Source organism: Heteronotia binoei, chromosome 2 (assembly GCF_032191835.1).
Source record: "Heteronotia binoei isolate CCM8104 ecotype False Entrance Well chromosome 2, APGP_CSIRO_Hbin_v1, whole genome shotgun sequence".
NCBI lineage: Eukaryota > Metazoa > Chordata > Lepidosauria > Squamata > Gekkonidae > Heteronotia > Heteronotia binoei.
Genome location: NC_083224.1, coordinates 32209997 through 32225387, shown reverse-complemented (window position 1 = coordinate 32225387; position 15391 = coordinate 32209997). Strand labels below are relative to the sequence as shown.

Genomic DNA, 15391 nt, shown 5'->3' with positions numbered 1-15391 from the left:
ATTCTAGCCTTGTTACAGTGAATACCTGTGTACATGTACATCTGTAAGAGATAACAAGTGAAACTTGGGGTGGTGGTGGATGAATGTGGTGTTTCAATCACATTCAACTGTACACATTAAATGTAACATGAGAATTACTCAATGCATGTAGAAAGATCAATATACAGTGTACATGGATTGTATGAATGTTCACTAACTTAGAAACAAGGCTTCTAATTAAACCAAACTGTCAGTTAGGGTGAACTTAATAGGGAACTCATAAACAGAGACTGTTGGTTTCTTCAGTATATATCCGCTTGAGTCCAAAGGCCAGAGTTGCTTTCAAAACAGAAGAGCAAACTCCACAGCACTTGAACTACCAACAGCAACCCTCCCTGAACAGGATATGTTACTGGTACTTGCAGAATGGGCTGGCTTTGTGAAGTAGGTAGGAGGGAAGGATTTGCAAACTTGCACCCATGAATATTCTGCACCAAATGCAACTATAGTAATCAACCCTTCAAAGTATGTAACATAAGCAAAAATAGCTTGCTCTACTATTCAGATATACACCTCTATGGAAATAAATTACTTCCTCCCTTTGAGGAAAGAGTGGTGTCCAGTTCCAGATCTAGGCCTCTCTCACTTTGCCACTAACAAGTCCATCAGGCCAGAGTTGTGCTCCCCACCCCCACCCTCCTTTCATTTTTGCATAAAGTCCTATGTCAGCATTAGGTGTGTGAAGTTACTTAGCATGTCTGCTTTGACACACAGGATTTCTTAATCCTACAATAAGCAGCATAGCACTTTCAAGCTCAGACCCCTTTGCCTCAGATCCTACAGAGCAGGGGCAGCGAAAACTGCTTAACATAAGACATAAGCATAGAATAAATGTCAGATGTCTGACAGCTGCAACACAGGAAGAGAGGACTTTAAATGCATTCTTCAAGCCATTGGTTGACAGGGTTGTGGGAGCTTCAAGAGCCACAAAATATGTGTGAACGAGCCACATTTTGGCCACCCCTGCTAGTACAGAGGGGGTTAAGGGAGTTATCTGGGTTGAGGATAATATGGAAAACATATGAAATAAATGTATTTAAGTTATAAGTGTGACCTTCCCACTCCAGCCTGTCAACAGACACAGTTAACAGAGTGGGCAGGTGCTTTAAATACAAGAATGCTTGTACAAGTTTACTGCTTTTAATCTGGGAATGATGCCCAAACCTTACCTATCAAAATCAGCCACAACAATCCCAGTCCACAATATCTCCAATCCCTTCCTCCTCCAAAACCCAACTGCCATTCCCACAGTTAAACTCCCCTCAGGTTCTCCCTCCCTCACTCCAGCATTCCATTCAGCTGGTTTGAATCTGGTTGGTTAGTTCAGAAAGGGGGGGGGGGGGGAGAGTGCCATTTTCTCCTAACACAGATGGCAAATCTTCCAGCAAATTCCCAGTCTTCATCTTTATTACTAACAAGCACTCCGGATGAGTCATTGTAGCATTAAATATAGTAGTCACGTTCTTTTGAGCAGTTATAGCAGAATAGCCAAATTGGTGTGAGTTGGGAATACCAATGCGCCTATTCTGCTATAAACCGTAGATTTATTCCATAGTGGCCTTAAAAAAGGAGGTAGAAAAACATCAATGACTATTTCTTTAGTCAAATTTTGAGCTCAGTAGGGCTGTTTTAGCTGATTCATTAGACCTTTCCACATTGCCTTTGATTTACGGCCAGGCTTTCAAAGGCTAAGCAATAACATTGTTTAAGATTCTTCTGTATAAGTGAAAGTACAGGGGTCTAGACTCCAGCACCTTAAGGGAGGGAGGAGGCGAATCCAGCCAATGAGAACTCAGGCTCTTCCTGCCTAGCTTGAACCTTGTTTCTGTTTTTTGAATATCCTTAAACTACAGCTGGATGTTGGCAATCAGTCAATGGACAGAGAGCCAAAAATACTATTTCATTCATTAAAGTGCTTTGCCACCGTAGACATTCTTGCAGTAGTCCTGCAGAACCTCGTTTGCTATTTGTTTCCATTTCACAGATGAAGAAAATTGAGGCTTGAAGCACAGAAGTTTCTTGGAAGGGGGCCAAAGCTAGGCCAGGACTGCACCTGGCAAAAGTCTTGCATGTTTAAATCTAGCCCTTTATTTGCACTGGATGAAGCTTTTATTTTATTTAGACTAGATGTCTATGCTCTGGTTTTCACCCCAGTGCCAGAGTAGCTTACACTATACAATAAGCTGTATTCAGGAAATAACTTTGATAACAATGTGAAGGCAGGGACAGGAGGCCACCTGAAAGCCATATCCAGTTACATTGCAGAGCCCCTCTAAAAAAACCACTATGCCACTAAAAATGACTTGTTAGCCATTGTATCTACAGCATTTCAGCAGCAGACAACCCTATACTGGAGATCTTTGGAGGGGCAGCACATAAAACAGGCTATTAATCATTTTGTATTTCAGGAGCCCTATGAGTCAAGCATAAAATGGTACAGCATATAGGTAAGTTATCCTCAACACATCCCCTATGCAGTGCTCAGGGTCAACTCATCCCAAATCAACTCTTTTAGGGAAATAACCCATCAAGTTGCTTTAAGTTCTGAAGCTCACAGCATATTGGCTCAAGTCTTCTAATACATATTTCCTAATGCTGCTATTATATGAACTTCAGACTGCATTAGGTAACAGTGGCCCACTGAATTAGTGCCTACAATACACAGAGATGCTTTGCCTCACTTCAGAACATGTCAGGTGGCTTTAACATCAGTCCACATTGTTACATTTTAGTACTCTCTACAGAGGCAGAGGCAGATAGTAATCCCCACTGACTTGGAATGCAACACTGCTATGCATGCTTACCTTACTGCATTACCAGCCTTACTACTGACTCCTCATGTTCAGCACAAACAGTGGAATGGATTCTGAGTCCATTCTGCTAGCAAAGGAGTTCTTTCATACCCTCAAGGCACCAGGAGAATAGATGGCTAGGATCCAACCCACATGCTGATCCCTTGTTGTTCCTAGACCTTGGGATTGTGTTGATAAACAAATCTTTATTTAATAAAAGCTTTATATATCTTGCAACTAAAGACAGGACAGACAATTAAAGAGACTTTACAATTATCAGCACATTTGGAGAGGCAAATTCAATCAATTTCATATCACCACACTTACTGTAGTCTTCAGTGTCATTGCATTGTTCCGGTAACCCACAGAGGGACAACTTGTGAATTCCAGGCAGAGGCCCTGTGACCAGCTGTGCCTGAGTGGGTTTGGATCATGTGCAGCTGGACTTCAAGTAAAAGGTATCCATATCCTGTGCAACTGCACTTGCAAGCCCCATAAAGTTTGAGTTGCAAAGCTAGGGGGTTCATAATCAACAGCTCCCAGTGCCTTTATCAAGTCCAACTCTATGAAAGGTGTGTTCCAATAGGTGTAATTAAATTACAGATACTGGCTGCCACAAACTACAATACTGCAGTGCTCGCTTGGCTAAGACTGGATAGCTTTAGTGGTAGTGGCTTCGGTGATTCGGTGCCTGGGAGATTTTGTAGAATTGGCTGTAATCCAGGGATGTTTGAGCACTTCTTCCAGCGGCAGTCTGTGATACGGATTGTGCTTCAGAAGCTTGGAAATCAGATCTCTTGCTCCCTCTGTTACAAAAGGAGGAAATCTGTACTCCACCTTAAAGCAAAGAAATAGCTGCCATTAGATGCAACATCACAGCAAAAACAAATCTGAGATGTGTGCGGACTCTTTCAAGTATTGCTTGCCATTAGCTATCCACCATCTTTATCACTCACTCAACCTTTGGCAGCTGTATCTTCCTGCAATCCTACCATTCAGCCTGGTTGGTAACTATAGCTGTATCTCCTTCCCTGTCCTCTGAACAACTTGATTTAGCTCAAAAGAGAATCCATAATCTTGCTTGGGCAATGCAATCTGCTTTTCTATTGGAGAATACAATAGTAGGAAGTTGCAGGGTATACTAGTAGAACCACTCCTACCTCTTTCTTCTGTGATCTAGTAGGGAAATGAGTTCTTGCCAGTAGGCTGGGTGTTGATAGGAAAGACAAAGCAGAGGCGGCGGCAACAGAATTAGAGGAGATTGAATTTATACCCCGTTCTTCACTCGGAGTCTCAGAGCGGCTTACAATCTCCTTTCTCTTCCCCTCCTGACAAAAGACACCCTGTGAGGAAGATGTAGCTGAGAAAACTGCTCTTCAGAGAGCAGCTCTTTCTAGAACTGTGACTGACCCAACAGTCACGCAGCAGGTGCATGTGGAAGAGCAGAGAATAAAACCCGGTTCTTCCAGAATAAGAGTCTGCACATTTAACAACTACATCAAACTCTCTCTCACACCAAACTGGCTCTGACAATCCTGTCGGGGAGAAAACATGACCCAACAAATTGCAATTTCCTACCTACCCCACTGCACCATGGTTCCCAAGCCTGAGAAAAACCCACCCAAGCCTGGATTGATTTGCTGAGGTAAAAAAAGGTTTCTGTATAAAGTGAATTAGAATAAAATTTATTTAAAAACACAGGGGTAAGTACTAACAATCAGGAGATGTGTGTTACATTTTACACTGTATGTGCCTCAGGGAAACACTCCTGGACAGGTTCATATCACTTTAGCACAGCTTTCTGCTGCCACTGCATACTCCAGGCTCAACAAAATCCTGTTGATCTACTGCAACATTTCAGTACACTTAGTTCCCTCAGCAGTGAAATTTAACCACTAATCTGATGTCCCCCTCAGATCCTGTCAGCCTAATCCTCTAACTCTCATCCTCTCAACCTCCAGAACCTAACTTTCTCCATCAGCTCCTAGCTCAGCCCCAGCAGGCAGATTTAGAGCACTTTTGATTGCCTGCCATGTCTCTGAGGCAGATTATTTAAACTCTGCCTGGGTTCAGAAAAGCCATGTGACGAAGTTCTCTCCAGGAGACAAGATAATGAAGAGGTGGACAAAGTGGCATTCTAACTCACCTTTGAAATTGCTCTGTAAGTTTCCTGATATGTTTTGGATTCAAAAGGAGGCTTTCCTACTAGAAATTCATAACAGAGAACACCAAGGCTCCAGAGGTCCACCTTCTCGTCATGGGTCCTCCCTTCAATCATTTCAGGTGGTAGGTAGTCGAGGGTACCACAAAGGGTTGATCTCCTGGAATAAGAAAATATGTTCACTGTAGCAGACTAAATGTTAACTAGCTCAGAGAAATAAAGTACTCTGAACAGATGCAGCTACTAGGCTGGCCCCCCTCTCCCAAACACACTCTTCTAGACCTGCAGTCTCCATGCTGATTAACATTCATTACAATTCAAGCCCAACCAAACTGATTAGCATTTTTCACAAGCATGCATACAGTTTAAGCCTTTGCCATCTCCTTGTTCCCATGAACAGAGATTAGTGCAACACCAAGATAGGTCTGGCTCCATTAACCACAGCTCAAATGCTCAGAATAGCCTCTTTCTGGAAAGCTTCAGTAAGTCGGATTTTTTTGTCCCATCATTCCTCCAAGGAGTTCGGGAAGTGTGTATTGTTCTCCCACACTTCATCCCTGTAAGAACCCCGCAAAATACTCTGGCTGAGAGAGATTAATACAAGCAACCACAGATATGAAACTTGTTCTCTTCATTCCCAGCATGATGTTCTATCCATGACACCAGCATCTAATCTGGGGCTCTGTAGTTTGATCTCCTTAGCGTACATTTTTCAATTTAGGCAGCCAAAAAAAGTTTGAAATAAAAACTGCAGTTCAAGCAAATGAGTTCTCCATGCGCCACTCAACTTGCAGAACCAGACACATGTGGCATGCTATTTTAATTCACTTGAACCCCACCTTCCTTCCGGTAGAGACCCAAAGGAACTTATCCTATTCTCCTTTTCTCTGTTTTCACCTCACAACAGCCCTGTCAAGGTATGTTAGGCTGAGAATGTACAACTGGCCCAAGGTCACCCAGTGAGCTACCATGGCAGAAGTGGGGATTCAAAACTGGGTCTCCCGGGTACTAATCTAACACTCTTAACCATATACCACACACACACACATCCTCACTGCCTATAGAAAACAAATCCCTAGTGCCAGTTATCTTCACCTCAGTGTTCCCTCTAAGCTGAGTTAGTGTGAGCTAGCACAGTTTTCTAGCCTCCGGCTCATACATTTTTGTCTTACCACAGGAAAAATGGTCCCAGAGCAAACTAATTTATGCAGTAGCTCCCAACTTTAATGGCAGCAGCTCACAAAGTAGAATATTTGCTCACAAGACTCCATAGCTTAAAGCATTGTGTTCTGCTGCTGCATTCTCACAGTGTTCACGTTTGGTTTGCAAGTACTCTCACCTAGAGGAGGGAGCATGCACAGACCACCCAAAGTCAGCAATCTTCAGCTCTCCAACTGATCCCAGCAGCAGGTTTTCAGGCTTTATGTCTCTATGAATTACTCTTTTTGAGTGGCAATACAACAGCGCATCTGCCAATTCAGTGACATACTGAAGGGGGGAAAAAAATCAAAATGGAACATATTTCTTAAATCCTGTTGAACTAAGCATTTATAGATACTGTTCATGTGTTCTAGTGGCATATTATATTGAAGCCACGCATACAGGATACAACTTTAAGAAAACACCAAGGCTTCGGTCCTATGAAACTGTTCCCCTTGGACTTCTCTCTAGCCACTACAGGTTTTTCTCTGTTGCAGCACTCATGTCCTTTGCCACTAGTGCTTTTTAGGTGCACAAGATCATATTTTTTCAAGGAGCCCTTATACATGTCAAGATGCTAGTGGCAAAGGAAGCAAGAGTTGCAACATAGAGAAACAACATCCACAGAGACAGGAGAGAAATTCAAGGGGAATGAAGTTATGGGTTCCAGGCCCAAGAGCCTAGAAAAGAAAGGAAGATGGGAAGCAGGAATGTCTTGACATTATAACTTCATCTGGTGATGAAGACAAACAAACACTTATCAAGCAATTAAAGCATATCATCCCCACGGCAGAACACTGGACCTGAAATGTAATTTTATGCTTCAAATGGAGTTCACATTACAAAAATTAGAAAAGTTTAACCTGTGGTCAAACCTACAGTAGCAGTTCGCTGCTCATCAAACTTGGTAACCTTCTGAAGCTCTTTGTACACTTCCCCAAGAGGTGCATACTCAAGGATTAGGTAGACTCTTGTTGTGTCATGGAAATAGCCATATAATCGGAGAACATTGGGATGCCTACAAGAAAGCAAACATGTGTTTCTCAAGTGCAGCATCATTCATTTTCTTCATCACTTTCCAGGATTGCATACAGAACATTTTCTGATCAACTGCGAGTGCAATCCAAAGCAAAGTTATGCCATTCTGCATCTAATGAAAACAATAGACATAGAAGGGGACAGCTTTGCATGGGAGGGTGTTCCACTATTCAGTTTATTAGTTCCAGGCTGGAGGCAGTTTCTGTGATTCTGGGGCCCTGGATAAAGTTCAAGTTCAGGCCTCAGATTCACTGTTATTGCCATCACCATCCCACAGCAGCCTGCCAAGGGGTGGCCATCAGCCTGTACAAGTGGGCAGGAACTGCTGCTACAAGTGGTTGCTGGAGCCTGCTCTTTTCTCTCCTCCTTTTAGGGAGAGGTGGAGCTGTGGGTGGTCAGGGCCCCTCTCAGTGTAAGGCCTTGAGCAGCTGCCCATCAGTTAAGATCACCTGGATCCAGGCTATAATCCAGAAATTTAATTTACTAATTGAGATCTTATAACACCTCTTTTGTCTATCACTTTAAGCACAGGCTTAAGATGCTGAATATTTTCAGCCCCGCCCCCCCCCCCGTAAGTATGTCCCTTCCACCAGTCAAGACTTCTGCTTTGAACTACAGACTACTTTAGTGTTAACTGCAGTGTAAAGAATATACAGTAATGATGACGAAAATGTATAACTTGGTAATCATAGTTTTCTGATTTGGAGTGTTATCAGCCCAATACTCTTGTAACAAAAACAGTATTATCAGAGAAAATATTTCTACACTGTGCTAGGGGTCAATATGACCTCTAATCTGGGGTTTATGTTATTTTTATTTTCTTAATCTTTCCAGCAGGAGTCAGGACATTCAGAAGGGCACTCTTGTAGAAAATTGTGGAGTAATGATTCAGCTCAGGAAGTGACTTTTGTTAGAGGAAAAGCCTTTCCTACAGTGATTTTCTTCTTGTCTTCAAACAGATGTTTGTATGTGTTATTCTGTTACCCCGTTCTACAATGCCAGCCCAGTTGTATTATTTTCTCTTAACAAGAATCATATATTATAATCTTCCAACTGATAAATGTTTCAGTCAACTATACTCTGTCTTGAGACCCAGTGAGAGACAGATTGTAAATGAAAATGCCCCAGTAGGTTTTAATCTCAGCTTTTAAACTGGGCGGGGGGGAGTATACTAATAAGATGTAACTGACCCCACTGTTTTTGAGAAGTATATAAAATATGACTAGATACATTTCTTTTATAAAGATTTTTTTTTACTATACTCTGAGGTACTATGGGAAAAAAACATTAAAAACCTGATTTAACAGCACACTGCTGTCACATGATTTATTTACCCTAGTAAAAGTGAACTGATAACTGCAAAGACAACCCTTTCCAAAATGGGCATTAAAATACTAAGGATCTACCATACCCAGCTAATTCAGTTTATTTGGGGAGGCTTCACAATGACTGCTACATGGAAAGAAACCAAAACTGAATTCAAGCTATGTTTTTCAAAAATTAGTTGGGGAATTAGCAATCCTGAAAACATCTGTAATGTACCAATCTTACCGAAGATGAGACTGTATTTCTACTTCCCGACGCAGTTGATGTTCAACACCTGCCTTTTCCAGCTGTATTTTAAACAAGACCTTCAATGCCAAGATGAATTTGCTCTGCTTCTCACGAGCCAGATACACATTTCCAAATTTTCCTTTTCCCAAGGGACGACCGATTTCAAAATCATCAAGAGACCACTGTTTTCTAAAAGATTTAGAACTACATATTAGATTTCCAAGAAGACTGAAATTATTTGCTTCCGAAGCTGCCAGTTACTCCATGAATACATTCCTGTCCCAGGCTCTTCTACTTTAATTCAAATCCATATGAGAAATTTCTGAATGCAATACACAAGTAGCACTTAGTTTCCTGTGTGGTATTTACAGATAAGTTTTTGGGGTTTTTTGCTTCACACATATAGCTGTAAGTTTCTCTCTCAGACTTAAATATATAAATAGATAGGCCTGGAATTAGAGCATCCCCACTAAATCAGGCTAGGGATCTCTAGTCCAGCCTGCTTCTAATAAAGCCTTCATGGGACAAGGACAACACTCCCTCCCTGTTACCCACCAACTGGTATTCAGGAACACAAGTGGGGGACCCAATATACTAATGGGGGGATTCCTCCCCCATCTCCCTCCCATAGCAGTTCTAGGCCCCACCACCCACTTTTAGCTTGGTGATGACAGCTGCTGTGCCTGGAAGCTGTTTTGAGCCCAGAGAAGCTCCTGGAGAGCCCTGACAACAGCCCCTGGCATCCACTGTGCATGGGCAAAAAGCCACTCCCAGCATCCACCATTACCATTGCCAGGCAAGGAGACCACCACCACAGCGCCCAGGCATGAAGTGACCACCCTACCAGTTGTGCCAGTAAGTGCATTCTCCACACCTGCACAGAAAACACTACTTTCCTTTTGAGGGGATTTAAACCCCACCCCACACACCCATGTAGTTTGAAAATTTCAGATTTTTCAGCAACCTAAGGGAACCTGAAGAGCCCCGTGGCACAGAGTGGTAAAGCTGCAGTATTGCAGTCAGAACCCTCTGCTCACAACCTGAGTTCGATTCCAGAGGAAGCTGGTTCAGGTAGCTGGCTCAAGGTTGACTCAGCCTTCCATCCTTCCAAGGTCAGTAACTTGCTGAGGGGAAAGTGTAATGACCAGGGAAGGCAATGGCAAACCACCCCGTAAAAAGGTCTGCCGTGAAAACGTTGTGAAAGCAACGTCACCCCAGAGTCGGAAACGACTGGTGCTTGATCTTTCCTTTCAAGGGAATCCCAAAATCTGTTTGGTGTCCTGTAGCCCCTATCTATGGATTTAGGTAGTAACATAATACTAACAGTACGTAGATATAGCCTCTGATTATGGCAAACCTATTCTCAGTTCTTAGGAATCACTTTTGATGTATTTGGATGCTATGAACTGGTTACCCCCCCCAAAAAAAGCCGCTTAGCAAACAGCTATCACCACATTGCAATAATTTATATAATTTAACTCTTAAATACTTTCTTTGACTGTCCTGAGCCAAATTCATTGAATTTCTCATGTCAAAAGAATACATTTTCTCTGCTCACATTCATAAATTTTAAGCCACAATTTCTAAACCAATTAACCTCACACATTTCAACCTTTCTTCATAAGAATGGTGCTTGACACTTGATCATTTCAACATCAGTAGCTTTGTCCCATACAAATGGAGCATGCCTCCCCCCCACCCCACCTGTTACACTGCAAAGCAAACTAACTTTCATTGTGACAGCCACCATGATTCTAAAGAGTTGTTTCTAGGATTAATGTCAGGGTATATAGGAAATAAAGATTTTTAAAAAATACTTATTTACAGTGAACTTCATTTGGTATTTCTTTGCCTGTTCACCCAGCCCACTTCAAGCATACATTTCACAGGAGAACAGAGACAGTTAACAGAAATAGCTGCGGAACAGGTGGACAAGTAATGGAGAAAAGGAGAGAAAACTAGACAGTGCCACACAGTTTCATAATAGCTTTCCAATTTACTCAAAGCATCTCCACTGGAGAAAACTGACTGCCTTGATCTAAAAGGCCCATCTCAAGGCCTTTTAGAGAGGGGAAGAAGCAAGAGCATATGGAGCAGAGGTCCATCAGTGGGTATTAGCCACAGCTTATTGTTGGAACTCTGAGGCAGTGATGCTCTGTATTCTTGTGCTTGGGGTGGGGGGAGCGCAATGGAAGGACCTCTTATTGGCACTTGGTTTTTTTGGCCACTGTGTGACAGAGTGTTGGACTGGATGGGCCAATGACCTGATCCGACATGGCTTCCCTTATGTTCTTATGTAAGAAAGGCCAAGCTGAAAAGAGGAAGAAAACATGTTTAGATTAGAAAACCCAAGATGGCCCAATCCCATCAAAAGCTAAGCAGGATTTGCCCTGATCAGTACTTAGATGGCAGACCATCAAGCCAGCCCAGGGTTGCTACAGAGAGGCAGGCAATGGCAAACCATCACTGGCCTTGAAAACCCCATGGAGTCATTATAGATCAGCTGCCAACTTTACAGCACTTTCCACCACCACAAAAAGAGATAAAGCCATTATGCATGAACTTATTCTGCAGCCCCATGGAAACAAGTCAAAGATATGAGCTTACTTTTTTTCCTCATTTTTTGTTTTAGATGCACCAGTGGTCTCATGCTTTTGATTTGATATGCCTTCTGCTTCTGGCTTCTTTGCTGCACACAGGGAAAAATTGAACACTTTGAATCAAGCTGATGCCTGATAAACTAGCACTAAAACAATAATTGTTGAAGAATACACCACATCCCCCTGCAGGATTGGAAATTTTTATGCTTCGCAGATAATTCCGTGTTATAACTTTGGGGTTTAAGCACCTGGGCATTCACAAACCGTGGCAGGCTAACTGGCATACAACTTCTAGCCCACTAATTTCTCATAGTTGCATTCAGACCTTCCTCCTAAGTACATGGTGGGGGGAGTGGAAAGTTCCTGATCCAAATCTCATTAGTCATTCATTATTTATTAAAATATTCATATCTACCTTTCCTTTTTGGCTCAAGACAGATTACAAATTGAATTTAAAGCATACAAATCAAATTTAAAATATATAAGGTACAATAAAAGCTTCCAATAACCACTCCTCATGGGGGAATCATATTGATCATAAACTCCCTAGGTGAGCATCCAAGTTTAAGCCCCCTCAGCTTGCAGTCTGAGGGTTACTCTGGCTTAAGTTATTAAGTTCCCATAAGGAGCACTTTTAACATCCAAGAAGCCCTAAGCAAGTTATTCCAGCACTATACAGTGCTCTCCCTTCTGCCCTCCTCATAACAAATCTGTTACTGCACTTCATGGCTGAGCATTTATTTTAAACAGGAAGGTTCCTCATGTACACACTCAGTTCTAGCTAAGTCCCCACAAGGTGTTTAGGATCAGAGAAACATCTGCAGCAGTCTTAGGGATCCTGGCAAAATTCAGTGATGTCCACCTCCACACAACTAAAGCTGCTGCAATGCATGCTGCATCCTCTTCCTTTCTCTGACCCCCTAAAGGAATGCCTGCAGAAGGTGGCATGCTAGCTCTGCTCCCTGCCTCTATGGTTTGAAGTGCATCATTGCAACAGAATGCTAAAGGCAGCAGCAAAGGATGGAGGTGAGCTGTGCCCTTGGGGCAACCTCCTACTTCCCCAAGGCCTTCACCAGGGGAGGACTGGGAGAGAAGGGAAAAAAAGGCCCTGAGAAGGGCTACACTCCAAGCCAATGAGGAAAAAGGGATCATGCTCACTGTGGACAGCTGCCCACCAGCAACAATGCCCCAGCTACTCTGAAATGCCTCAGAAAGTGGAGCAGCTGGCTGCTTGGGTAGTGCCCCCACCCCCAGCACAGAGCTCATAGCAGCTGCCTTTGATGCCCCATGATTAAGAAGGAAACAGCCCCTTCTCCCCATCATGAACTACAGGAAGAAAGCTCAGCAGTGAAACATATCTTAAGATAATGTTTTTCTTAGACTTTCTCAGCACAATTTTTACACATATCCCCAGTTTAGGGCAAAACAATATGCATGCATCTAACATTTATTCATGAGCATTGCAGTACACACAGAAGACAAGTTCGACCAATCAGCAGCAGTCCTTACCAGACAAGGAGGGCTGCTGAGCAGCTTCAGTTGGTTTATTTTGAACCCTAATCGTTGTTGTTGGTTTAACCTGAGTTGTTGGATGCTGCTGCTGAATTAACTGGTTGGGAGGTTTTGGGTGGGGAGTAGGCAGTTTCCGGCCCTTTGACTGAATAGGCACTCGCTGGGGAACATTTGATGCAGTCAGAATGCGCTGTGGTTGGGCTGCATCTCCAGGTGCCCGATTCTGACTCACAGGAACTCGTTTTGGGCCATCCACAACACCTGTCTGAAAAGGAACACATGTTATCTGTCAACAGCAAGTATCATAGGCCAATTTCCTTATGAATTTAGAAAAAAATATGAATTAGGCTTGTTTTGCACATGATGAGACTACTGAAATACATGGATAATAATGTAAAAACAACAATAAGCATTAAGTGTATCTCAGTTTCCTTGCTCAAGCTTGAAATGCCAACAGGCATTCTATTTAGGAAATGAAAAATGTCTCACTCACTAAGGGCATTCTCAAAACAATAACCCAACAACAACCTGAGACCTCAGAAGTATCAACATTCACTAGAAATGCTGTGACCTTTGCAAAAAACACAGAGACTCCTTTCTCCAGGCCAAGTTGAGATGCAATCTGGAGCAACAGCTGCCAATACCAAAGCATCCCTAAAGCATGGGAAAACAACACTATTTGCTAACTCAAATTATAGAGATAAGAAGCAATAGGTGATTTATTGCTCCTCAAAAGTGGTCGTTTCCACTAACACAGTGCATCCCATTCTCTCCTCTTAACTTTCCAGAACAAGTATCTGATTAACATCAACAAAACAGTTCAGAAGAAAAACCATGCCCTATATATTTACAAGCCTTATTTCAGAACATAGCAGAGTTTGAGTCCAGTGGCACCTTTAAACCTAACAAGGTTTTTTCGGGGTATAAGCTTTCACATGCACACACACGAAAGCTTATACCAAGAATACAAGTTTGGTCTTAAAGTTGCTACTGCACTCTGCTGTCTCCAGACCAACACAGCTACCCATCCAAATCTATTGCAGAACATTCTTATATATTTCACCTGTATCTTGATGCACTCAGGAACCAAGGTGGACAATAACAAACAAAAACTATCTACTGAAATCATTAAATAGTTGAGTGTTGGACTAGTATCTGTGTTCAAATTCCCACTCACTCTATGGAAGCTTGTTAGGTGACCTTTGGCTAGTCACACTCTTTTAGCCTCTTACCTCACAGGGTTGTTATGAAGATAAAATAGAAAGGAGAATGATGTAAACCAACTTGGGTTTCCATCAGTGCTTAGTTCTCATGGCTCTTTATTCCCAGGGTAATGCTGTTTGCCACTTTGGGGCAGGCAGCAACCTTTCTCCAGGCCAGAGATCCTGGAGGGGTTTTTGCCATCTTCTAGGTGCAGAGTTAGTGTCACTGGGGTTGTGGGGGGAAGGTATTTGTGAGTTTCCTGCATTATGCAGGGGGTTGGATTACATGGCCCTGGAGGTCTCAATTCTATTATTCTATTCCATTAAGGAGAAAGGTAGGGTACAAGTGACATAAACAAACAAACAGAAAATAACAGAAAAAACACCTGCTATTGTTAGCCTTAATCTCATGCCAAGAGGTCCTGATTGTGCCTTCTATTATTGCAATATGTGTCCTGACAATATCTGCAAGACAGCACTTACCTTGATATTATGACTTGGCAGCGCATTCAGGTTCTCTTTACCAGCTTTGTCCATTATTGTCTAACGGAAAGGGAAAGCCAGTCATTTAATGCATACAAGGGTTACAAATCAGTTGAGCGTTCTACTCAAGCTACCGTTTCCACCCAATTCTCAAACTAGCGCGCCTTCAAAAAATTAAACTTCAATTTCTTAGACGGGAGGTTTCCCTCCTCACTACATCAAGCCTCACACATTGTCTTAAAGTACCACGTCGGGGATAAAGCCAATAAGCAATAAATGAAGTTGTACTGTTCTGACCGGCAGCTCTTACAATGTGAAAATAATAATAATCTGAAAGCAACGCTACCTCGCCCCTTTGAATTTGAGACTTTTTTTCCGTTAGCCCCACGCGCGGCCACAACGTTTTTGAGGCTTTCCTTCTCACGCTCTTGTCCCTCTCCCCATACATTCACTTCATCCCAATTAGCACTTCTGCCCACCAAAAACCCTCGCAAAAACTCACCGCCCCCTCCACTCTCCTCCAGAGGCCACTAACGCTTTCTGAATTCAAACCTTTTTGGCCCCGCCCCTTACATCTCCCTTTAAACGGATGCCGCTCTCTGATTGGCTTGTTGCTCCCCTTCACGCGCCGCCGCCGAGCCCATCGCGCGCCGATTGGCTTCATTACAGCAACGCTCAGCGTTGAATTGGCTTCCCGATAAAACAGGAGGCGGGGAGAATATTGTAACTGCGGAGGAAACGCAGTTTCCGGAAGGGCGCCTGCATAGTATGCGCATGCGCAAATTCTCCGTTCTTCTGCAACTTTGTTCT

General features: G+C 42.8%; 1 protein-coding gene across 3 annotated transcripts; it reads right to left on the bottom strand.

Annotated features, from left to right (window-relative positions):
• Positions 1-3017: 3017 nt before the first annotated feature.
• On the bottom strand, positions 3018-15271 carry AURKA (aurora kinase A). 3 transcript variants are annotated; one of them, XM_060230761.1, is made up of 9 exons: positions 15084-15271; positions 14582-14641; positions 12894-13161; positions 11392-11473; positions 8782-8973; positions 7072-7210; positions 6332-6480; positions 4978-5152; positions 3018-3668 (listed from the first exon to the last, which is right to left on the bottom strand). In XM_060230761.1, the coding sequence occupies exons 1-9, from the start codon at positions 15243-15245 to the stop codon at positions 3477-3479; spliced, it is 1419 nt and encodes a 472-aa protein (XP_060086744.1). In that variant the 5' UTR covers positions 15246-15271; the 3' UTR covers positions 3018-3476. The 3 variants fall into 3 exon arrangements, with proteins under 3 accessions (XP_060086744.1, XP_060086746.1, XP_060086745.1); XM_060230763.1 differs by having other exon boundaries at positions 14928-15097; XM_060230762.1 differs by having other exon boundaries at positions 14892-15095.
• Positions 15272-15391: the final 120 nt, after the last annotated feature.

What these genes read in the sequence shown, in the direction of transcription:
- AURKA (XM_060230761.1), bottom strand. Translation starts at nt 15,245, where the DNA reads ATGAAGCCAATCGGCGCGCGATGGGCTCGGCGGCGGCGCGTGAAGGGG. An exon ending in GGAGGAGAGTGGAGGGGGCG is followed by an intron (nt 14,642 to 15,083) that starts GTGAGTTTTTGC and finishes CCTTTCCGTTAG; the next exon opens with ACAATAATGGACAAAGCTGG. An exon ending in CTTACAGAGCAATTTCAAAG is followed by an intron (nt 3,669 to 4,977) that starts GTGAGTTAGAAT and finishes CTTTGCTTTAAG; the next exon opens with GTGGAGTACAGATTTCCTCC.